At 39.4% G+C, this 26,544-nt stretch overlaps 1 protein-coding gene across 2 annotated transcripts in view; it reads left to right on the forward strand.

The window, feature by feature from the left end:
- Positions 1 to 2,785: 2,785 nt before the first annotated feature.
- The window catches only part of prdm6 (PR domain containing 6), a 127,713-nt gene continuing 103,954 nt past the window's right edge, over positions 2,786 to 26,544 (forward strand). Inside the window, exons 1-4 of one of the 2 annotated variants that reach the window (XM_085295433.1) lie at positions 2,786 to 3,261; positions 4,658 to 5,400; positions 17,266 to 17,414; positions 18,180 to 18,338. In XM_085295433.1, coding sequence (XP_085151559.1) covers positions 4,674 to 5,400; positions 17,266 to 17,414; positions 18,180 to 18,338 — 1,035 coding nt within the window. In that variant the 5' untranslated portion in view covers positions 2,786 to 3,261; positions 4,658 to 4,673. The remainder of the gene's footprint in view (positions 3,262 to 4,657; positions 5,401 to 17,265; positions 17,415 to 18,179; positions 18,339 to 26,544) is intronic. The other variant, XM_085295434.1, reaches the window with a different exon arrangement.

The following is a 26,544-nucleotide window of genomic DNA, read 5'->3' on the forward strand; positions in this document are numbered from 1 at the left end:
TGAAGAACTCAGCTGATGTTGTTTTGTGGCTGCAGTTATTTACTTTTATATAGATAAGAATGAAAACTGAATGAAAAGAATTTCTCGTCTATGCAACTATGAGGTGTTGTAATTCTCCAACAGGAATTTGGAGTTTTAATTTTATATATTTGTGCATTGTTATTGTTGTATAAAATAAAAACAAATCTGAGACAAGTGCTAGCATTGTAAAATGTAGTTTATTAACATTGAACAAATTAATCTGTAAGTGTAAAACTAATATTAACTATTATAATCATGACATTTTTGGCCAGCAGTTAAACTCAAAATGTAAAATGCACCAAATATTTTTTGTTCACTAGTATAGTTGTATAGTTTTTGCCAGGAGCAGGAAGTCTAAAAAGTCACTGAAATGTAAACAATAAATCTCAGGTTGTTTTTTCCCAGCTTTATGGATTTCTTCGTTTTATTAAAACTCAGCACTAAAAATTCATCGGTATTGTTCATTTGGATGCAAAAAAAAGAAAAGCCTTAGATCTAAAAGGAAGTGTCATGCCAGCGATTTGACTCTTCAGCAGTGACTAACAGCTAATTCCTTAGAACAAGACACACAAATCACTGAAAAAGGAAGTAAAGAAGTTGGATTGGGCTGCAGTGCTGCTGGCTTCCTTCACTGTTAAAACAATATTCCTTTTTCATCAAATTGAACAACCAACCATACAAGGACATTTTGACTGATGTTGTGATTAAAATTGCCTTTTTGAGTCCACGTTAAAAAAAAACCAATCTCCTAACAATAAGGACCTACCTCCTTGGAGGTGAAAAATTACATGTAAGAAGACCCTAGATTTGAACTACCAACCCTGCGCTTTTCTGCGGGCTACTGTCGACCCTGAACTTGTGCTTCAGCCAATCAGACGGGCTGTTGCTGCTCCACATTCCTCCATGCTGAAAAAGTCGCTTTAAGCCGACAAGAGTTCATTTTCAGACGCTTATGTTTGTGTTTTTGTTCGTTATCAATCCACCAGAGGTCTCGAGGATGACAAATGGGTCCTGTCAGGGCGACGCCAGTCATAACAACACACACTCATACTGACACACACACACACACACATTTACATTTTCAGGCATTTAGCTGATTCTTAGCTGTTCTTATCCACAGCAGCTTACAATGACTGATGTACACACACATACTGTATGCTTTACGTGTGTAGGTGTAGGTGTGTGTGTGTGTGCGTGCATGTGCGTGTGTGTGTTTGTGAAGCAGACGGGTGGGAAAGCTTGGGGTCATGGATAACAAGTCAGACCCAAAACACAATGAGCTCGGCTGTAATCTGTCTTATCTTCACTGGTACACACGTGCGCACACACACGCACATACATACACATACACACATACATACATTACACAGACACACAGTGGATGAAAGCTGAGCGATTTGAACTGGCAGAATGACCACCTATAAGATCAGAAATAAAAATAAATATCAGAAAAACAAGATTTTAGATTGTTGAAAGTTCTTCGGTGGATGAATGAGGAGAATGAAAAATAACTGACAAGAAGCTCAAAAACTATACGAATTTTTTAAAAAAAAATCTTTCCTGAGAAGAGACCTCTTGTGGTTATGGATGTGATTGCTTGTCTACATAGAGAATCCAGGTTGTAGACATAGCCTCCATTGCTGCAGTGAAACCTCATTAGTAGCAGATTTGTTAAAAGCATAAGTCTGCTGATGTCTACATACACAAAAAATCAGAAATTCGCTTTCACTACTGATGTTCATAATCTAGCTAGAACCCCATAGAGTTGAAACAGAAAGTCTGAACTTCTTCCACAAAGAGTGATGTAGTTGCTGTAGAATGGCAGTTTGCCTCCCACCAAGTGACCTGTGTAATCATGTTGCGGTCCCCCAGAGGCTGAGCATGCAACACCTTTCACCTCTGGGGTACTAGTTGGTCGCCGACACTACTTGCAAAAAAAGAATAAATCCAGTCACCAGAAAGTTATTTTTTCCTATTTGCAAAGATGTTGCTCAAAGATGTTTACTTTAGCATGACTTAGTCATTATCTGTACTGTTTTTGGAAAAAACTATAAATCTTTTGTGATTCTGTACATCAAGAACAATCTGCTGGGCAATGAGTAGGAAGTGGAATGATTCTGCTCTGTCAGCTTTGAGTGACATTAGTGAACAAACAGCATTTCTTTATTAGGGTTACGGGGTGTTATGACCTCCAGGGGTAACAAAGTATATGTACTGAACTGATATTTGAAAAACTTTCAGTTACCTCTGGTTGATGAACCAAACTGCACTGATTTAAAGAAAAACTGCTTAGTTGTACAAACTCAAATCTTTAGCACACAAAGGTGTGCTCAACTGATTTACTACAAATCACCAGCAACCTTTGATAGACACATGAGAGAGGTTTGCATGTAGCCAGTGCTGCTTTCACCATATTGGCATTTGTTCATAGTGTCAATAAAGATCATTTGAATGAAGTAAAAAAGAGTCCAGTCTGAAGCAAAGCACTGTAAAGAAGACATGAAAGAAATAAAAGGGGGGAAAGGAGGGAGATAGTAAAAACTGAGTGTTTGGAGAAAAAGGAGGATGGAGAAAAGAGAAGTGAGAGAGAAAGGATACGTGTGAATTTGAGGGAGAAAGAGAGAGAGAGACTATGGAGAAAAGCGGAGAGAGAGGAGGAGAGAGGATAAGTGAATGGAAGTGGAGAGAGAGGGGGTGGGAGAGAGAGACTCGTGTAGAACACTCTCCGGTAGTTCTGGCTCCGGAGACGCGCTGGACGCAGCGGACTGTCCCGGCTCCTCTCGATGGTTCACCGCAGCCCGGAGGAGGGACAAACCTTCCACCGCTGCCCGGAAATCGGCGCCCAGGAGCCGCACACACTCTGATAACTGTAAGGCTTTGCTGCTTTGCCAACTTTCACGTTATAAAAAGAAAGGGAAAACATCAAAGGGAACTCCAAGCAAAACCTATCGGAGCCTCTCCGCGTCTCTGCCCGCCGAGCGCTGCCTCTGCTTGGACTTGATCAGCACGCGAGATCGCCGAGCTTCCAGGGACTTATCCGGATCATCTGCTCACTTATTCAGATGAAACTATTCATCACGAACTGGTTTACACTGTAAACTACTCGGAAGTGTGAACGTGAGTGCGTTAACGGCTTTTGTTGGCTTTTCTAACGCGTTTTTTTGCGCTCGGTGTGCGTAAAATCCGCGCTAAAACAAACCATCCGAGACAGAGACAGCGGAGCAGAGGAAGGAGGCAGAAGTCAGTTTATATTTGGTGTTTTATTGGTGTTCGAAGTTTATGTTCCACACTGAATGCTTTTATTTGGTTGGTGAGACTTAATTCGTCACGAGTTTTAAAAAGAACGTAGAAGAAAAAAAAACTGCAAATAGAGGCAAACAATTCAGTTATAAGATCATTTTATTTTAAGTCATACAGAAGATTCTTTTATTTGTACATCGTTTACGTCTGCTTATTTCAGTGGATGTAATTGTTTCCTCTTTTTAATATTCGCCAATATTCACCACTATAAAAACTCTTTCTACTTTCTAATAATGTCTTCTTAAGATGTGTAGAATCGTACCTAATTCTTATCATTGGAATTTAGATCTGCAGATTTTCTTTTCTTTTTTTTAAAACAAAAAACACACCAGTGTGGACATCCACCTTTGAAATTCCTCTGTGAAAGAATTCAGGTTGAACCAGTGGAGTATTTAAGACTGAACAAACTCAGCATGATCACCAAAAACATCTGAAGCATGACCCTCTCACTCTTTTTTAATTATAAACACGGATATAAATTTAAATTTGGAATTTTGTATCGGATTTTATCCTTTTTAGCTTGTTTGAAGCCTAAAAACACATTAGGGTGACTGAAAGGAGAGCAGAAGCCAGACTGTGAAACATATTTATTTGAGATTTGGTTTGCAATCAAAGTTGTAGAAAAGTGAAACACCTGCTTTGTAAATTTATAGATAAAAAAAACTCAGACTACATGTAATGTTGATAAATTGTCATTTTAAACTTTATACCTAAAACATTTCAATGCAATTTGCACCATTTTACATTTACAATTTTTACAAAACGCAAGAAAAAGGAAAAAAAGTAAAGAAAAAAAAAACATTATCGATCAGCAGGCTGATGTTCAATGTGCTCACAAATTTAACACAAATGTAATTTTGGATGAATCCTCAGAAAATAAATTGTTTGAAACAAAACGCTTTCTGGTAAAAAAAAAAAAAAAAGTGTGAATCAGATGTGATCTGTTGTAGATTTTGAAATGAGCAATGAGACTGAATTCTGCAGAAAAAAAATCAAGCAAACACATCGGTCATCAGTTGAGTTCTGGAGTGGAGCTCTCTCTTAAGTCCCTGAAAACTGATTTATGTAAAAACGCAGTAACTTAAAGCACTGATTTTATCTTTTAAAAAGTCATAAATGTCTCACTAAAGTTGTCAAATATGTTTAAAAATTAATTAAACACACAATTAAAAAAATTTGTCTGTAGTGAATCTGACACTTGTTGTATTTCTCGTGTTTGAAGTGAACAAACTGGAACCCCTGCATGTTCAGCGCTTCATGTTTTGACCTCTTGAATGTTTCTATATGTTTTTTGATCCTGATGATTGATGCCGCTCTCTCTGATGTTTCCTCCCAGCAGTCAGTGGACAGCCATGCTGAAGCCGGGCGACCCGAGCGGTTCGGCCTTCCTTAAGGTGGACCCGTCCTACCTGCAGCACTGGCAGCAGCTGTTCCCTCAGGCTCAGCTAAAAGCTCCTCTGGCTCCTCCGCCACCCCCACCTGACCGTCTCTCCATCCCTATTGACACCATGCGCCCGTCCCGCCTGCATAGCCACCTCCTAGCTTCCACGCACTGCACTTCTTCCTCTTCTTCTTCCTCCTCCTCTTCAGCAGCTTCTTCTTCAGCAGCAGCAGCAGCCGCAGCAGCAGCCGCAGCGGCAGCCCTCACTCCGTCCACCTCCATCTCCATTTCCACCAACGCAGGGCTCTCCCAGCTGCCTGTGCCCCAGCAGATCGCACTTTTTGGGCAGGCATTGGCCCCAGTGTGCGCTGGACCTGGAGGTCCTGGAGGAGGAGGAGGAGGACCAGGAGGAGGCGGAGGAGGAGATCTAGTGGTGGTGGTCCCTCCAGAGAACCCGCAGGGGCTCAACCCAGCAGCTGGGCTCCTCCATCAGGCCAAAGAGCAGAGCTGCGGAGGGGTGGGGGTTGGAGTGGTGTCGTCCAGCGTGAAGAGCAGCAGCAGCGGAGGCAGCGAGGAGGGCGGCAAAGGGACCGTGACGAGGTTCAAGCTGACGGCAGCTGAGCTGGACTACTATCTGTACGGACAGCAGAGGATGGAGATCATCCCGCTGAGCAACCACACGGGAGAGCTCAACAACCGTACGTACACACACACTGACACACACGCTTTATTTAGAGAAGCAGTCCTGTAATCTTCAGTTCTAACAATCCTTCTATGGCGCTCGACCATGACCTTTGACCTTTTGGTGTACTCAGTGTTTAACTATCAAGTACTTATAATCACACTGTAGTGTTTCTGTCGGGCTTAAAATCATCTGCTCAGCGTTTCAGGTGTTTTTTAATCCTATTATTACAACTAAAATAACAAATTTTTAATAAAATGTTTAACCACTGAGTGTTGCTAATTATAATTTTTTATTTTAAAAAATTGCTTATTTCTATAATTTCCCATGAATATTTATGTATTATTACTGCAAAAAATTTTTTTTATTAGTTTTTGAAAAGTTATAACTAATCTTTTAAAATATATATTTTATAATTTTAAAGATAAATTAACACATAACGTCTGCTCTTTTGGACCACAATAATTTTCTCTTTTGTTTTGCGGCATTTCTTTCAAAATACACACATATGTGGCATGCTGCCAGCATCGGTTTCCACCTAAACAACCTCTTAAAATTACAATAATTTATACAGACAATTCCCAATAAAAGGATGTATTTAAATCTCCTCCATCACTCGACATGTGATTCACTCCTTAAACTGCACATAATTTCAGATTTATTTGGTCATTAAAGTGCAGTAAACTTGTAACTTAAGTTTACGAGCAAATCTAACATGATTTAACTAATGTAAGACTTAATTTCATTCACTGCAGTTTTAAAGCGTGTCATGCAGCACTTGTGTGAGACGTTACAGTTGGTTTGACAGCTGCGGTGCTGGACAGTAGGAGCTGGAAGGAGAGGATAGTGGTTGGCTTGGAGGGTCAGAGGTCAAAGGTCAGCAGCCTGGCCTGGGATCACGCTCTCAGACAGCAGCAGTCCTGCAGCTCACAGTTAATATTAACCAGAGTCCATTTGGATCTTATGTTAAAAAACAAACGCCTCTTTTCTCTGCACCTGTCGGCCTTCACGCACCATTTAAGGGTGTTTATTAGAGTGCGCTGTCATTTCACTCCGGTCAAAGCTGCGGATTATTTCCCGAAAAGTAATAACATTTTATATTAAAAAATAGAAACATTTAGAGATTTTTTTTCTTACTTTTATTTAGTTTTAATGTTTTTTCACTTTTACTTTTTTTGTGTTCTTCGAAAAAAGACAATCTTCATCTTAAAAACGGATATTTTTCACTCTAAAGCCGACTAAACTCCAGCTTCGATATCGGCTGTGAATCCTCGCACACGTTTACACAGATATCGACGAGGCGCTGTCATGCGTAAAAGACGCACGAACACGCCGGTTGAAATCTCGCCAGTCTGGCCTAGAGGTGCGTTTCTTCAGTGCTGTCGGGACGTCCCGTTAAAAGAAACACACACACACGCATACTTCACGGTGGAGGCTCAGCGCTGAAAACAGCCGCTGTGCACGTGGAGATTGATTTAAAGTTTCGGAAAGTTTGACATCTACCCCAGGAAATCACTTAAATACCCAGAAAAATGCTTCTAATTTCATATATATCAGTGATTCAGTTTTCTGTTGTGATGTGCATTACCCTCTGAATATAATCAAACTTTCACCGAGTGAGTTAAATCCTGAATTGAACAGATTTGTTCAAGCGTAATTTAAGTTTTTGAAATCGCATTGTTTGCCATTAGTTTAACATTACAGTCAGAATTTATTTATTATTGTAATTTAATCATTTATTAGCCCGATTCTTATTATTTTGCTGTCGCGCAGTTTTATTTTAATGTCCTCACAACATTTCTAACATTATGGAGGAATTTTTCGCTCACTGCTTTAAAAAAGGTCCGTTTTTGATTACTCTAATCTCCGACTTCCAGAACATTCCCACACAAAAAAAGGTGATTTTAAAGTGGCTGCACCGTGATCCATCTTAATTTCAGTCGGATCTCATTGGGTTTTTTTTTTAAGTGTTCAGAATTTGCAGGAGAATAACGAGGACTTCATTTTATTTCTTTTGCTTTAAACGTTAAACTTCGTGCTCTCTGCTGCTGCAGCGTCACCGCTCTGTCTCGTTCTGCTGTAATAATCCTGTAATCTGGCGCTTTGGCGTCTGTGCCGTAACCTCGGGATTCATCTCCGCCGCTTCTGCTTTCAGGCGTTATGGCAGCGATCCTAAACAGCACGCAGATTGTGTGTGTGTGTGAGCGCGTATATTCCGCGGTGATAAAACGGACCATCAGCAGTAATCTGAGTCGATACGCGCCGGCAGGGCCGATGAGGGATGGAGGGACAAGCAGGAATTAATTGCCGTATATAGTTTTGTGTTTGTGGAGGGGAGAGAGAGGGAGAGAGTGAGAGAGGAGGAGGGGGGATCGATCCACCGACCTACCGGCCCGCTATTTATCATCCCAACACGGTCGTATTGAGGTCTCCTGGGTGTGTGTGCGCGCGCGCGTGTGTGCTTGAGTGGGTGGAGTGGGGGTGTAGATAAAGCAGTCACATACGCACTCCTTCATGTGTCACTGTCACAGCTCGATTATTAATCACAGTAATAATAATAATAATAATAATAATAATAATGATAATGATGATGATGGTTAATTATTATCCATTTACGTTTTTACTTATTTAATGTGGGTGGGGCGGGGGGGGGGGGTATTTTTTTATTATTTTTATTTTTATTTAAGTTCAATAACTGCAAGTCGTTTATCCTTCTTTGCTATGCTAACAGGTTCTATCTGAATATTTATGGCACTGATTTTCACGCTTGGTTTTTTAGGGCTCTTACGTCTTTAGATAAATATTTTCAAAAACGTAGAATGTTTTTTTCTCTCTCGCACTAATAGAAGAATAAATGTAGAAAGCATCCACCAACAGAATGCGGGTCTGACTGAAGGTCTAGCTCGCCATATGTTGATACAGTTTAAAATAAATGAAGTTATTATTAAAATGATTGACTGCAATGATTTGTTGAGTGACATAAATTATTATGTCACTATTTTGTTTTTTGAGAGAGGAAAACTGCAAATGTTTACCTCTTACATGTAAGAAGAGAGGGTCACTTGTTTTTTTGTTGTTTTTTCACTATTTTCTAATTGATTGATTAGTTAAAAGATGTTTTTTTCTCCAAACATTGAATGATTATTAAATTAAATAATTATTAAAACAGTTTAAAGCTTTCACAGATCAATCTTTGGTGTACCTCAAAGTCCAGCAACATTGGATCCCACATTTGCCATTATGCCATGGAATAACCTCTCATTAGCCCATCACAGTCTGCTTTTGTTACATGAGCTTTCTGTTAGAAGCTTCTAACCCAGGATAAACATGAGGATGCCTTTGTGACATCATTCGAGGTAGTTTTTAAGACTTTATAAAAATATTTTCCAAAGAGATTTTTTTTTGTTTTTTTCAACAGACTGAGTAAAACTACTGCTGGTGAGAAAACCGAGTTCTTTAAATGCTCCAAAATTTGTGAGTTTGTTAGATGAGTCAAAATGTTCTCAAACATTTGGATTGTGACTCATTTGTATTTAAAAATCATAATGTTAATATTCACAGATTCTTGGCTACTTCTAGATTAAAAAAATGATCAATAAATGACAAATTCTTCCATTAGTTGCTGCTATTACAAGCAAAAAATACAGATAAATCAAGCAGACTTACCTAACATGCTGGCGGATTAGCATACAATTAGTTCCTTTGGTTTATTGCCTAAATATATACATTTTTAGTTATTAATTTAATAAAATATTAATAATTTTTAATAAATTAAATTCCAGCCATATTTCCCCCAGTCCTTTAGATGTTTAAGTCATCTGTGTTCACATCAGTTTGATGTGACTGAGCAGAAGTGGAAAAACAAACTGAAAGAAAACATAAAGAGGCTGGAATTTTATGTTCAATAAATACATACATAAATTTTAAAGCTTTATGTCGATTTCCCAACAGCAAAAATGGCTGGAAGTTATCAGCCAGCTGGGATGCATTCTGCTTTGATAGGAAACACAGATCAGTTCTTCCGAGTTACATCTGGAGTTAATACCAGCTGACAGTTTTACAGTAATTTAATAACTGCTGAACACACACACAGACCTCTGACTGCTTGTATGTTGGTTTTCAGCCTCTGTCACTTTGTGTGGAGTCACTCAAAACAACTTTAGCACACACATTATACTGTGTGACAGATATTAAATGCAAATCACACTTTAACCTCTCTCTAACCGACAAGCTTGCAGGTTAAGTTGTTGTTTACTGTCTTTAAGTGCTAATGAGAGGCTTGAAATGAAATCCAAACCTTCTGTAAAGACGAGGAGCAAGCAGTACGTCACGTATGCTCTGTGCAAATCCAATTCTTGAAAAATCACATGCATAGAGTTCTGACTGATGCTGCGATCGCATTTTAAAGGCAGCATGCTGTGACTGCTGCCTGGATTATGTCTCATCTGGTTACATTGATGCAGGGAGAAGGATTCAGAATCATGCATGTTAGTAAAAGATTGTGGTTTTCATTAAATATTTCAAATCTAAACCTGTCATGGTTTGTTGACATGTTTAATATTAAACCATGACAGTATTTCCTGTGTTTGATATGTGTTTCTCCTACAAAAAACAAAAAGCCTTCATATTACAGAGCTCCAGATACAATTATTCTCTGTGTAAGAGCTGATGTTGCTCAGAAAGACCTCACAGAGCTGATTTTCCTGATTATGATCAATCGTGGAAATAAAGAGGGTTGAAAGATTTAAACCAGACCTGTCTTAGAAAATCATTTAAAGACCTTGATATTCTGCCATCGATGTAATTCAAGTGAAGAAAAATAAATAATTGCATTTATGAAATTCATAGTTACAGTACAGCAGTCAAGCCTGTTATGTTTAACATGTATATACATAAAGTGTAGACCTCCCAGACTGGACACAGGACGACACCTCTGTCTTTCAAATGGTTTTGAGAAAAGAAAAATAAAAGAATCACAGAATGTTAATAGTTTTTATGTATATATTTTATGATTGTACAAGCATTTTTATTTTAATTTTAAAAGGAGAACCAAAAACAGGAGAAGGGTTTTCTACCTAAATGTGTTTTTAAGATGTCCACAAGGATTTCTGACCACTACGAGGTGGAAGAACAAACTCAAGAATACTGAATATGTTACAGAAATATATATTTATTCACTTATAAACCTCACTCTTTGGGCAAATGCTGACTTTGGAGTCTGAATTTGTCCCTAATACAACAACAACTCTTAGTTTTTAAGTGGACTCTGCCTCTACAGCCACTTTGTGTGAACAACTAAGATGTGTTGCTTATGAAATCCATGAAGTGCTACAGAGAAAATTACATTTTATTTATGTAATTAACACATTTTGAACTCTTAAAGAAAAATAACAAAAGGAAAGACACCCAGCTGAACTAAAATGATCCATGTAGCAAACAAAAACTGTTGTGCTGCCACCCTCATATCGCCTTTGGGCTTTTGGAGCCTTGACCTGACTTTTAAAAAATAGTTGAAAAAAAAAAAAGCACTATGCTGCTAAAAGATAAAAAATAGATATTTGCAAAATTCTGCCTAAATATGTATTTTACCTGGTTAATGTGTGTGGCGGGGCGTGGTCTGCAGCGCCGCTGCAGGGGAGGCGGACGCACCTGAGCGGCACCCGCAATCACGCCTCGCCGCCTTAACGTCTGTGCCATCTATGCTGTTGTGTTGGTGTGTGTCGGGCTGTGAGCTGCAAAGCTACAGCCGGCTGTATGCGTACAGCAACCGTGTGTGAAAAGTGGTCAATAAAGAGATGCTGAAAAGCGTGTTCATGCAAACATCGTCGGGTCTGCCGTGATATGTTTACAATGGGACTTCTGCTCCTGAACCTCTGCGCACAGCGTCTGCAAATCGGGGCTGTACGAAGTCACTTTCATCTTCACGCAGGACTGTAAGCTGTCATCTGTGAGGCGTGAGCGGTGTTTGTTTTTAACATAGTTCACGGTGGAGAACAGCTGCTGATATAATGTGGATCTGAAGGTCCATAATTGGCCTACCTGGGGTTGAAAGTCTTGATAAATGCACGGCGTTTCGGCGGGTACACTGGCTTCCGCGAGTGTGACGCTTATTTTGAGCGATGAAAAAATAAAAGAATATAATAGTATTTTTATATTTCAATATCACAATAATCTTCCAATTTAGAACTACAAGTTAAAAAAGAACTAACATAAATAAAATACACTTCAGCTAAATACTTCTAATTTATTTTCCCAAACCACACGGAGCCGCACTATAAGGACTAAAGAGCCGCAGGTTGCCGACCCCTGATCTAGAAAATTAAGACAAACTATTAGACACTCAATGCAATGTATGCCTTTGTTTTAAGAAGGTATTTCTGGCTTTATATTAAAGATGCTGCAGGATATATGTGTGTAGTTCACTTTGATGTAATAGATTAAAGCTGTACCATCTAATTTATGACCACTAGGAGGCAGAAGACTCACCACAAACTCCACATGACAGTTGATATAGCTAACAAAAAAGTGTTTTACACGTGTAACAGCAGAATGTCTTTTTGTGTCCACTTAATATCTATAGTCTCAAAGCAAAATCCTGAGAGAAATATCTGCTTCTATAACCACTTCCTTCTAACCTAAAGAGGATAACTGAGAGCTAAAAAGTGTAGCAGTATAGTTCTGGTCGTAGAAGAAGTAAGTATAAGCCTCACTGTGTGGTCCCATCTCCTCTGGACTCACAGCTGTGCTATTAACATCCACAGCTGTTATCAAATGTGATGATTTTGCCAAAGAGAAGTCACCGAAACTCAAATTTCTTGCTCTTTGATGCTTGTAATGGCAGAAAGTCAGGAAATAACACAAAATGTATATTACTCTTACAGTTATTGCTGAAGATCAGAGTGACATAAGAAAAACTGTGGAGACTGAAAGAGGCACCTTAAAGTTTCAAAACATGAAAATGCTTGTTACTAAGACGTAAATGGAGCAGATTAATAACTCGGCGTGGAGTTTAAAGAGATAATAAAGAGATAAGAGATATCAAAGTCAAACACACTTATTAAAAAATCTTTTTTTATGAGAACAAAACACTTCATAAAGCAGCAGAATAAGAAGTGCCTGTAGCCATTTTCACTGGAAGGAGCTCGGGGATCAGAGGCAGAGCGGAGCTGTCTAAACACTGGCGATGGATGCAACAGAATACTGAGGTTGAATGATGGGTAGCAAGGAGAGCATGCCATAACAAGTTCACAGCCAGTTCATCAGTCTGGAAGAGAGGAAGAGAGGAGTGAAGGATAGAGAAGAAACAGAAGATATGTTCACCAATGACACTTTTACAGATTTAGGTCTGCTCCTGTATGCAGTGAATTAGCAGCAGTATCAGACGTAGTCTCAGTAGTGATAACAACAGAGTCAAATTAAAGGGGGACCTGTGTTCTTGGACTCTATTTAAAATAAACAATCTTTATCTCATTCTGGACCTTGGCGCATCTGGTGATATTATCACCAATCATCTGTCAAGACAAACAATTTTAGCTCCTCCCCCTTTCAGCTAACTTTCTTCTGATTGGGTCACGTTCATAAAAACAAGGTCTTACGGTCAAGGAGCTTTAGTGTCTCAGATGACATATTGGGGATATCTTCATGTCATCATACAGAATTGAGCCTTTAGAGCAGTCTGAAGTCTGAGCTTTTGGCTTACAAGGATATTCACACATATTCTGACCGCATTACATCTTTGTCACATTTAATATGAGCATGCATCTTTGTGTGTGTTGCATACAGTCATGTGAAAAAGACATGCAATCGTGAAAACAAACATACATAGCTTGTAGAACCACATTTACTGGCAATAACTTGTAGTACTATTTTCCCATGTGACTTTATCCGTATTCACATCATTGTGGAGCAATGGCCCAACTTTTTACAGTGTTGCTTTCATTCATTGTGGGCATTTGTTTATGACAGTCCCTTCACATCCTTTCATTCAGCCAGTCTGCTGTAGACTTGCTGCTGTGCTTAGGATGAAGCACAGCAATCCTAATTTCCTACTTTCTTTAGCTTTCAGACAGATGGCCTCATATTTGACTTTGGAGTACTTTATTACTCAATGACTGCAGCATCAAACGATTCAAAATCCTCACCCCTCCATCATCTTGCTTGACAGTCTGTATTCAGTGTTAGCGCTGTTATGCTTTCTTTAATTTTCTTTAAGTGTGGAACTGTGCATCTCCACAATGGTCTTGGCTGTCCAAAAAGGATTGGTTCTAGTGTATTGACGCACAGCATATCCTGTAATATTTAGCATGAATTAATTTAAATCTTAGTTTTATTACTTTTTATGTATAATTAGATTTGACTAGTATACATTACAACAGGATTGGGATTTTTTTGTGTGTTTATGAATCGATTATAAAGTTACTTACATGTAAAAGTATGTGTTAATGATAAGTAATAGGAAAAAAGTATACATAAGCCACAATTATATTCCCTGCTATCTTGTTGTATTGTTTCTGTAAAGAAGGTTTGTAGTTCATAGATTCATAAACCACAGTTTCTTCTCTTTCAGCGTGTGTGCACACATGTCAGGAGTCCATCAGCTCCTCTGAGGGGTTAACTGATAACCTGGCTCATAGTTTGTTTGATCTCTGTTTGATGGAGATGTTTGGGATTGTATGTTTTAGTTAACATGTAAATATGCTTTACATTTGTTATTTCAGTGTCGAAGCAGAAGGTCCAGTGATTTGATGTGTTTTGATAGACTCGTTGGTAAAATGTGGTTCATTCGTGTGCTTCAGATAGAAACATCCAATGTAGCGTAAGCATATTAATTTCTTGGCATTATAGTAGTTTTATTATATGTATTAGTTTTTTTTTTGAAATTCTTAAAGATATCGACAGCCGTGCAGGACTGACAGCTTGCAAAGATGACATAAAGGCCTATTCAGCCAAAGCATTGTTGTTTATTGTTGTGGTTTCTCTTATGTTTTTATTCCAGAAACCACACACACACACACACACACACACACACACACACACACACACACACACACACACACACACACACACACACGCACACGCACATATGAAATATAAACCTGGGTAACTTCAACTTAAATACAACAACCCTCTGAAGGATCCTCTCATGTGCTAAAACTGGAACACCACAAACTTGAGAACCAGTGATATTTATCATCAGATTTATAGGATCACAAGTTTGAATCAGGAGATTGCCTCAAACTCTTTGTGTTTCTAGCAGTCAGATGGATGTAGCACTGACAATGGTGGCCAGATGTGCAACTTACAGTCCTGGTTCGGTTTCAGCACCCAGGTTTGGGCCAGTGCACCCCAGTAGATTTATGTCTCCGGGACTTTTTGCGTGTTTAAAGTAAGGAACAAACTCTGGGTCTGAAAAATGAAGCCAGTGAGGAAGTGGCAGAAGCGGAAGTTCCTAGATTGGCCACTGGAGGCTCGCTCTAAAACCCAGTTGATCTCCACAGACTCACATAATAAATCTTTTAAGTTTTACAGCAGAAATCAACATATTTACATCTGGGTGCAAAAATATTTTGGTCACTTGGACCGAAAAATAATATCTCTGCTTAGACTGTTGCCCTGTGGCTTGATAAGTAGTAGAAGATGAAATGGATGGATGGGTTTGTGTGTCTCCCATGCACTCTCAGGCAACAGCTTGCACAACTGTCAACTCAACTCTCCGTCCTCTCTTCTACTAACACTATGAAGGGAGCTGAAATTTAAAATAAATTAAACCTGAGAGTGACATCACAGCGGCTATGTCCAACTCTTATATATAGAATTTGACTCTCACTCTGTATGTATTTTCTATTCTCCTAAATTAAGTAACAGTGCTCACATTTGTGTTTCCTTTTGGTGCTTTTTTGTCTTTGGGTCTTCAAGATCATGTTTGTGTTTGTGGTTTTCTTCTTTTTGTTCCAGGTGAAGACCAGAGCCCTCCAATCCTGGGCCTCTGGGATCTCTTTGTACCCTAAAAAAATCAAGATGCTTTTCTTTTCTTCTGTTATTCCATATGTCTTCTTAGCGTTCAATATTTCTTTGGGTAAAAGTTTAAACATCCACATGCCCCCTGCCTCCTCACATGCTGATGAAGACATACTCTATGTCCAAACATTAGCTGCTGCACCTTATTAAAATCCTCTCATTTTTCCATGCGATCTAGATTTAATCTTTCTTCTCCCTGCTTCAGTTATTCTGTTTGTCAAGGCTCCGCTTTGAGCTTTTGTTGGCTCATGTGTCGGGACTCCTACACACACATATGTATTTACTTAGTTATTTCTTTTGTTTTCTTTGGTTTGTTTGTTTACCCACATGCATGAAGCAGTCATGAGAGGAAGTATCTTAAGTGGCTGCTCTGTGGTGTTTTTCGTTGTCGCAGACTTTACTTTTACCCCTGAGCTGAAATAAAAGTGACGTTTTTATTTTATCTCGGTTTAATAAGTCAAGGATCCTGGAGAATTTTTCCCATTTACTCGACCGTGACCCAGAGTTACATTTTTTGCTTTATAAATGACCATAATATGGTTTAATTAACTTCAATCCATCATGGTGTAAAAGCAGCCGTCAGTCGATCAAATGACGGATATTTAATTTTGGGAAATACAGAAGAAAAACAACATTAACATCCTGTTCCTCTCAGCTGCTCTGTTCTGTGGGAGTTTTCTGCGCAGATAATAATCTCTCATTATGTTGCTACAGTCAATTAACATCCATTACTGTCAGACTGCATCTCTGAGTAAATGTTGACACTCGCTAACTCCCAGCAATACGCTCTTTGCCACATTTAACCTGGAAAAACACAGAGGAGAGGACTTTTTCCCCCTCATTTGGACTTCATCAGGGCTCCTGCTTTTTATTCCTCTTTTGCTTTTTCTTCAGTTTCAGTTTTTCATTCAGTCTGAAGGATTAACCACTGCTTAGAAAGATTTAATCATTCGTACTTCAATTTTGACTCTGAAACTGTTTATTTACTGTTACATAAAGATTCCAGATTAGATTTGCAATGACTGCTTTGTGGATTTTCTTCCAGTCGTGTAGTTACAAGTAAAAATACAAAAAGATATGTCAGTCTTTCATCCACTTACATCATAATGAACTGCAATTTGGAGGTTTGGGACTTAATGTGTGTGCTAAGGGGATTTTTTAAATAGCTGGTAATTAATAAAAAGTATATATCAGTACAAAATCTGTATAACTGTGCCAGCATTCAGTCACATTTCCAGTTAAAACTTTTCAATTGGTGTTTTCAAAATGGAATTTGCAGGTTTTTAATGGAATTCTGCATAAACAATCCAAACGGATAAAATGCATTCATACAGTTATTAAATCAGAAGGTTCACCTAGAAATCGGATTTTGAAATTTTGTTATGCTATCAAAACAAAAACTTCAATAAATTTTGAAAGGAAATTCCAGGGAACTTCCTAGATTTTCAAAATAAATGATCTCTTTTCAACAATAAATAATAAACACTAGAAAACTGCAAAACATTAAAATATTAATTTAAAGGAGTGAGTGAGCACAAGTGAGTTTAACTTCAGTGAGAAATGATTTTGACATTTTGTGCCAAAAGCAACACATTTTTCATGCTCTTGTATTAATTAAAAGTCTGGGAACACAAGTTGTCATAAGGTTACAACAGTTCATAAGTGTGTTGATCTCCAAATGAAGACAGAGTACACATGTGTAAACACTTGAAAGCCTGCAGCCAGGACCCAAACAACACTTTTTGCCCTTTTAAAAATGAGTTTCATCATATTTAAAACAAATGTCTTCAGTTATGGTATGTTATGTTGTTTTGTTTTCAGTTTTCCATCTGCTGGTGTTAAAAAGTCTCTCTTTCCTTGCCAGGTTGTGACATGTGTGCAGACAACAGGAACGGTGAGTGTCCGATGCACGGCCCTCTTCACTCTCTGCGCCGGCTCGTCGGCACCAGCAGCACGGCAGCACCTGTCACCCTACCAGACATCCCTGATTGGCTGAGAGACCTGCCCAGAGAGGTGACCCCCACTTCCTATATGCAGCCTCTAACTAAAACAGTTTGGTTCAGAGCAAGTAAAATCCCCCTTTCTTCTCTGATATTTGAGTGGTTCATTATTTATTTAAAAATACTTAAATTCAATGTAGTGCCTGCAAAATTATATTTAATAGTAATCATATAAATGTACCTCATTGTGCACCCACTTGGTAGCAACATTTAATATCTTTATCTACTAATTTGACACCACCAAAAAGCTTTAAAAGCTTAATAATCATAACATCTACATAGTACGCCCATCAATCCCCTGCTGGTTATCTTTCCATTGCCATCTACCTTCATCATGACTACCTCTGCTTTGTATCTGGGTGAAGTCCGTTCATCTCTACTTCCAGGTATCCAACTGGTCCAAGCCCGAGGAATGCTTATTTTTTATTGGCCACACACAATGTCAATCACAGTAACTGGGCTCAAACAGGTGTGGGTCATTTTGGTTGATGAATTGAGGTGTCAGTGGTGGAAAGTATAGCTTAGTAAAAAAAACAACAACACACAGTCACTGCAAAAAAAACACACAATAGATAAATAAATAAAACTATACAAATACTGTGAAACTAGTACTTCCACTGGGTGATACATGTCTGATAAGTAGGCTGCTGTAAGACCATGATATAATAAATCACAGCTACAGTTTGTAAGTAAATTCTTCTACAGAACAAACTACACACGTCTCACCTTTAGCTGACTGCAGCTGCTGGTGTCACGTTGTTTTGACCTCTGTATGCAGGTGTGTCTGTGCACCAGCACAGTTCCTGGTCTGGGTTACGGAATCTGTGCAGCTCAGAGGATCCCTCAGGGAACCTGGATTGGCCCGTTTCAAGGAGTCCCCCTGATGCTGGAAAAACTGCAGTCTGGAGTGGTCAGGAACACCCGACACCTGTGGGAGGTAAGGAGGGGAGAGCTTTATATCTATGCGTGCACCCACGATTGCCTCATGGCTTTGTGCATTTGTGCAATAAGTGTCATTAAATCCTTCCAAAAAGATTCATGGCTGCTCCGATGCACAGGAATCAAAACCCATACGAGGAAGATTAATTATTTTTGGCTGGTAAAGACACATTTTGAAATGTATCTTTGAATTGAGATCAATAACATTACTGGGGTTGCTTTTTGCTTATTTACCCAGGAATTAATGGTGCATTTTTACAGGTGGTTAGCTCATTAAATCGAGTTTTAGCGGTGCAGTGAGGAAATGGAAAACAACAAATAGCTAGCTAGATGCTGGAGGTACTCTTAGGTTATACTTGTATCCTGACATACATGTGAAAAAACCATGAAACCGTAGTCAAGCGCCTGTTATACGTTCTTCATGTGCACTTGGAGTCTGCTTGTATGATGTATGGGCAATTGGTGGAATAAAGCGTAGTCTCTTGCGGACATTTGGAGAGTACAGGGATGTCCTCATGGAGCCTCATGTTTATCTGTGACTATAACACTGGTTTTAGCATCACAACCACATTATCAACATTATCACATGATGGAAGTATATAGAAGGGGGTTATGTTATGTGCACATAGTTTGAAATGAGGGAATGAGGACCAGACTTCCTTTTGTTAAAATGTTAAATTAACTAACTTGAATTGTTAGACCGATTCATTTATGTTAGGCTTCCTATTCAAGTAATTGTATTATTTGCATCATTTGGAGTTCCTGTTGTATTCTGCAGGGGGGGGAAACTGATACTAATTCAACAAATAATAGGTTTTTAAATTTCATCCTGTTCTCGCATTTTGCACTTAGTTGTGTGTCTGCCTGTTTGTGTGGATTTTTTTCTGTGCGTGTGTGCTTGTGGTCAGCGTCATGTCACCTCTCAGTCCATTGATCAGAGCAGATTGTATTTACATACAGTGGCAGGAGAAAGTCAATGTGGCAGTTATAAACAGCTGCATTAGCATTAGAGAGAGCGAGGGAGGGTGGACTGAGGCATGCAGGGAGACACAGAGATAGATGAGTCCCGTGTGGCTGAGCTGGTAAAGGTCAGTCAGACGTCGGTTGACCGGACATCAGTCTCTCTGCTGTTGGCTGCAGTGGGACAGGAGGTGGAGGAGGAGGACGTGGGAGTGGGCGTGGGTGGAGAGGGGCTTCTGGTTGTGGTGGTGGGAGGCTGTAGAGGATCACAGGTCAGAGGTTAGGGGGCACAGAAGACATGATCAGCCAAGTCCGGCAGGGCCACCAGGTCTTTGCTTGGGGGGAAAAAAGAACATGAAAGTGATGAGGATTAAACTGACGACATGTTTTTATGAGTTTATCTGATGCAGACAATCACTGAGCAGATTTTACTTTCACATGTTAACTCCTGTTGAACCCAATATGAAGCTGCAGTTAAATCTGTTGTGCCCAACAGTATGACCTGCAAGAGCTAATCTGCCAAGTGACAGACAGCAGCAAACTTATTTATGACCACCACGTCTGCAGGTCATTTTCTAACCCATCTACTACACCTCCCCTTTTACATGCTATGCTTTTGGTAGAGCTTTGCAAAGCCTTGTCTGCTTGTTGTAGCTGTTTATCATCACCAGGGGGCAGTTTCATAAATATGTGAACTACTCTATTTCAACAATTGGATGCCATCACTTCCTGTTGAGTAGTTACTGGCTTTTTGGAAGACTATAAAGAAGTGTATCTTTGTACTCAGCGCGCCATCGAATGTCTTTGTGAATCAAGGCAGGAACATAATATCAATATTATATCTGTTGTCCCTGATGCCTGGGCTGGTCTGGTGTCTACAGTTATACACTTCTGTGATCAGGTAAAGATTGTGGAGACTTCAAGAGTTTGTTTTTGTCCTGATGTGCAGCATGAATAATGAACACAGCTGATTTTAAATAGTTAGTTTAAATGGTCCTGTTCTAGTTGCATATTAAGGCTAATTAAAACTGACAATCTGAGACAATTTGCCTGTTTAAAATGAAATCTACAACACAAAGTGTAGAAACTGAATATTCTGGCGCTAAGATGTAAGAATATCCTGGATGTAATTTTTGTTTTGCTGCTGCAGCTCATTATTTGGACCTGGCACAAACTGTCAGTGACCCTCCATGGGGTCTGAAACCAGCTTTTTAAACTCACTAACCCTGAAGAAATTGGTCTGGTCAGATAACCCAGCTCTAACCGGCAGATTACCGGCTGCCAGGCTACGACTGGCCATTAGGCCTATTGATGAAGGAGCTTTACACACAGATTCCATTAAAACTCACTGGTTGTTAAACTCACTTATTGACGCCTCCCAAAACAGGAAGAGATGCTTGTCCTATAGCCAATCAGGGAGCTGGTGTCATGTTGTCTATGGCATCCTAGAAGAGCCGGTTTTAATTAAGACACTTACCGTTACGTCTGAGTGGAACAGCAGAGGGTTTTCTGGAGCGGCAGTATTTTACTGCTCGACAAATCGATCCCCTCCGAGGCAGGGCTCAGTGCTGGAGTCCAACTTTATGGTGGAATAATTCTTGAACTATCTGACCGGCAGCTTCATCACTCCCTACTCCAGCACTGTGGCAGAGAAGTCAGGAGCAGAGCGCTAAAACTGAACTTTATCTTGATGTAAATGTAATTTTTGTAATAAAGTTTTATTTAGGGCTACATTGATGAGTTAATCAATTAAGTAAAATAAATACTGAGTAGGTTAAGCAGTTCCCACAGTCCAGTTTTCCTAATTTCTTACCTTAAGCTTTCTGAAAATGCTGATTCACTGATTTATGCTATTATAGATAAATAGATTTTAAAATATATTCACAGAGTTAATTAAAACTTCAGAAAGTCCTTTCTGCTTGTTGGATGGAAAAAGTGAAAAGGGAGGAAGAGTCAGATGGAGGTGAAAAGATGGTAAGATGGAAGGTGAAGGAAAAGGCCAGAAAAAGCAATGAATAAGTGCTCTAAGTCAGCGGTCCCCAACCTTTTTTGAGCTACGGACCAGTTTAGGTCCAACAATGTTTTCACGGACCGGCCTTTAAGGTGTTGCAGATAAATACAACAAAATAAAACCAGTACCGGTACCAAAAAAAAGTCACACGGGAAAAGACCCAGGGAAACCCAGTTAACGATAAAAACAATAAAAAATAATGATAAAAACCGATAAGAACCCTGAAAACCATAAATTTCACACCTAAGCCTCAACTCACATGGCCCGGTACCAAATGACTCCGGGGGTTGGGGACCGCTGCTATAACTGATGGAAAGCACAGAGAAATGAAGAAAGGCGAGAAGGAAGGAAGGAAGGCAGGAGGTGGGGGAAGGATAAATAAAGTGTACAAAGAAGATGGAAAAGGAAAGAAAGGGATAATGAAGGGTGTGAAGCTGATGGGAAAAGGAACAAAAGGACAGACTGAAAAGGACAGGGAAAGGAAGGAAGGAAGGAAGGAAAAAAGGGATAGGAAGGAAGGACAGGACTAATGCCATAACCCAGGGAGAAAGTCTTGGTTCACTCCAGCTTGTTTTTATTGTTTATTTATGTGTTTATTTACTCAACTGTATATACATAACACTATTTATTACATATCACTTACGTCTTGTATATTGTGCATTATAAAAACACCCAGCACGCCCCTGCGGGCGGTTTATCCTTCAAGCTCGGGTCCTCTACCAGAGGCCTGGGAGCTTGAGGGTCCTGCGCAGTATCTTAGCTGTTCCCAGGACTGCGCTCTTCTGGACAGAGATCTCCGATGTTGTTCCCGGGATCTGCTGGAGCCACTCGCCTAGCTTGGGAGTCACCGCACCTAGTGCTCCGATTACCACGGGGACCACCGTTACCTTCACCCTCCACATCCTCTCGAGCTCTTCTCTGAGCCCTTGGTATTTCTCCAGCTTCTCGTGTTCCTTCTTCCTGATATTGCTGTCATTCGGAACCGCTACATCGATCACTACGGCCGTCTTCTTCTGTTTGTCTACCACCACTATGTCCGGTTGGTTAGCCACCACCATTTTGTCCGTCTGTATCTGGAAGACAGACGGACATAGTGGTGGTATATATATATATATATATATATATATATATATATATATATATATATTTTTTTTTTTCCCCTTTGTTAATACTGTCCATATGTACATAGTGCTGCAGAACTGTACCCCCCCCCCCCCCCCCCCAGCATGTTTACACTGAGTAGGAGGTGGTCTGTATCTCATTGTACAACTGTATAGTGACAATAAAGGCATTCTATTCTATTGTATTATTTATTGAAACTGGTATTAAATTGCTTTATTGGCTTCTGAACATCCACCCAGTTATTGGAGACCCAGTAACTGGCTCCACCCTTTTTTTTTTAAGTGTTTTCAAATATCTGGAACACATTAAACAGAAAAACTATAAAGCCAAAAGGTATGAATGAAGTTAAATGTAAACTCTTCCAACAAATTTGTCTATTTGTGGCTACAGCAGAACGTTAGATTGTTTGCAGATGATTTAGTAAGAAGTTCTAGTAAGAAGATCCTGTTACAATCCTGGATGTAGCAGTGGAAAATCTCATACACATCCAAATATTCCCAATTTGAGTTTCAGTTTCTTTTTGAGGGAAAGCGTGACAGGTTCTCATTCTCGACTCGAACCGGCGACCTCTCTATCTGAACCTCGAGTACGCTCTGATTGAAAAGAATGTGCAGTAAAAACACGGGCGCCGTCCTCTGACCTCGTCCTCTGGGGTTTTACAGGAGTTTTCTTTTTGGACAGATCAGAGACTAGATGAGCTGTCAGCGCCGAGTCGGTGAATATGGCCCAAACATCATAACTTCAGAGCCGCAAAGAAAGAAAAACTGGAGCTGCTCAGTTTGAGGCAAAATATTTTGTTAGTGTGGGATGTTGATGGGACACATGAGGATTCAGAAAATTCCAAATGCCTGTTGGCATCTTGGCTTTTTGCATCATAAGGCTGTTTTCTTTGTCTGTTCCTGGCTGTCAGTCTGTCCGTTTGTGTTTTCCTGTCCGTCCATCAGTGCAGAATTCCCATTGACTTCATGTTTTTAGTGGTTTGTGGTCACAGCATCCAGTAAAGGCTTTGTAATGTTTTCTTGACTGATGTCATTATTTCATGTTTATATATTCTGGGTTTTATTAAAGGGCCTGATCGCCTTTGACATCATCGCTTTGATTACATAATCAGAAATGGTTTATGGCAAATTCCATATGGTGGTTTTCGTGTTGCTTGGATTTCAGTGAGGCAAGTACGTTTTTATCATTGGAATTTATTAACAAAGCAGAAACGCTCACACTGATAATATGACGTCAGATAGATGGCAGGAACAAAGTCTTAAAGCCCTGAAATAATTTTCCACATAAACCATAAACTCAATATCGTTGGATTTTTGGGCACTCGACTACAAAAGCTTTTTTTTTTTTTTAAGCCATGATGTGACATTAATTCCTCAAACAATCACCCAATGATTAAAGCAAGTTATGTGTATTGATAATGACAGTAGCATTCCTTCAACTTAGAATTCAGTGAAAAAGTTTGATTTAATAAATGAACAACAAATTATTGTTATATAAATATAGACAAAACTTTAAAAAGGAAATGTACAAAACTGGTGTTTCTCCGATTGATGAGAGCTTCTGTCATGTCCATATACACTTTTTTTGGAAACTTTTCCTTATTTTTTGTTACTTAAACTGCTCCAGTGTTGGATGCTCACAATAACTATGGACAAAGTTTCAAACAATGAGGCCAGTGTATGCACAGCTTATCTCTGTTGCAACAATATGTTTATTGAGTTTTTAGAACACATAAAATACAGGTCAAATAAATCGTATACAGAAATATGACAGAATATTCATCAGGAAAAAAACGTAAAAAACAAAAAACACCCCCCCCCCCCCCAAAAAAAAAAAAACCCAAAACAAACAAACAAACAAAAAAAGCAGATGAACTATACAAAGTATCATTCCACCATATCCCTCATATTTATATCACGTTATGTCTTTCCAAATTATGTGACTCCAGGTTCCCCTTTTCCACCAACACTTGTGAAATTTCCACTCCTTCCAAGTTTAATATAAAAGGTTTCCAGACAATTTCAAACAGCTCCTTCTTCCCTTTCAAAATATAGGTTATCTTTTCCATAGCCAGAGATGAGGACATGTCCCGTAACCAATGCCCGGTTTTGCTCTATCAATTTTTCTCTAATACAATGCAATTAGACGTTTAGCAAGCAAGAGGCACATATTTATAAGGGTCCTGATTTCTTTTTGAATTGTAGGAGTTGGTGGATAAAGTCCCTTGCACAACTTATCTCTGTGAGCCAAGAGATCAGGTTGCTGCTCTTACTACCCAGTTTTTCCAAGTTGGTTTTTTTTCTATTTTTGTCTCTCTGTGATATCATATAGAGAGACGACACTTAAGGCTGTATTAGGTATATCCCATAGATGGCTGGGATATACCTAATAGGGTCATCTTGGGCACACAGTTCTAGAGGGTACCCAAGATGCCCAACAGGGTGTGAAATGTGAACAAAACTGGTCTTGAGCTCAAGTTGTGAGCAGACTACTAGAACAAACCTTCTGTTTGTGAAGACCAGCCAATAGGAAAGCTATAAGAAAGCTGAGTCAAAGGGAAGATAGCCTTAAAGGAGAAGAGGAGGAAGGAGCTAAAACAACTCATTTTGAACTGAAAAGCTGCATCAGGGCTCGTATAAGATCAAGAGGGACTATTTTGAGCTGTGAATCATGCAACGCTACCCCAGTATATGCAGGAATATAAAAGCGTGGTGGTAGAATAGTACTACTTTGATGTGATGTTAGTACTAATCTTTGCATCCATGCTCCCAATGAAACATCTTGGAGTTGCTAGCATGACTGAGGACACCTGCTTTGTTTCTTCTGCCTTCTTCCGGATCCAGTCAAAATTCAGCAGAATCCACAGTCCTCCAACTGGGTTTAAGTTTAAACTCTAGCGCCACTGTCAGTGCGCCCCAGGGCGGCTGTGGCTACAATGTAGCTTGCCATCACCAGTGTGTGAATGTGTGGATGAATGGGTGAATAACTGAATGTAGTGTAAAATGCTTTGGGGTCCTTAGGGACTAAGTAAAGCGCTTTACAAATACAGGCCATTTACCATTTGTATTGGTCTGAGTTTGTAGACCGTTTTTTTGTGCCGAAGGCATGCTAACGGAGAAGCTAGAAAATTTAAGACATGTTTGTATTTATTTCCGTACATCTGTACAATACAGCCTCTATGTCATTTGGTATTGCATCCCTTTTTTCTTGGATGTATCAAATGATGGAATTTATTTGGAAGGTGCATTTGCATCATGATCTGATACCATTTCCCATCCATTGCTATATAAACCCAAACCAAACTTTGTCCAGAGACCTTTCTCGAATTCTTCTCCTGCCCATCTTCATGCTCTTCTTTTGTCATTTCTGAGTTAAAAACTCTTTCAATACCCCGGGGAATCATTTGCCTTGCAGGTCAAACTGTGGCTGTTATAAACCACCACTCAGCCTGGTGCTGTTTGGTTAAACCCACTCGGTGAGTCGGGTTAACTCAGTTCATTTCTTGCTCTGCGTGACATTACCCTGTAGGCATGGTAACAGCAGGGGTTCAAGAACAAAGACTGGGGTTTTCCACCCAGACCTACATGTTAGAAAAACATTGTGTGTGTGCGTGTGTGTGTGCGTGTGTGTGTGTACATGTATATAGTCTCTTCATAATCCAGCAGCATGTTTGATCAGAGTGTTTTTCCAGCGTCAGAGCCGCTGGTTGTTTCCTCTCCTGTGCTGGTTTCTGTGGAGGCTTCACCTGCTGTGCTGAGCTATAGTACAAACATGTCCACTCTCTTCATACCACATGTTTCAGCCAATGTTTGAAGTTCATTGTAGTACCCACAGTCATTTATCGTTTCTTTCAGCTCACCTCAGGCAGTATTGTATGATTATATGGTTTAAATTATAACTATAATTTAGTACTTTGTGAAAACAAATCTGAAATTTAATGCAGACTCTCTCTTTTTTCAGTGTTACCAACACTCCTGCTATCCTTAAGATCCTTTTTATATATTACTCTGCAAACACTGACTTTCTTTATTCTCACCTTCCTAATGGTTAGAATTGATTGATGAGATAATGTGGGGTTTTTCTAAATTATTATTATTTTTATGTGTATAGG

The sequence above is a fragment of the Mchenga conophoros genome, linkage group LG12 (genome assembly GCF_057382185.1).
Source record: "Mchenga conophoros isolate Kocher_MC1m ecotype Shallow Benthic linkage group LG12, M_conophoros_male_GT1.1, whole genome shotgun sequence".
In the NCBI taxonomy this organism is placed as follows: domain Eukaryota; kingdom Metazoa; phylum Chordata; class Actinopteri; order Cichliformes; family Cichlidae; genus Mchenga; species Mchenga conophoros.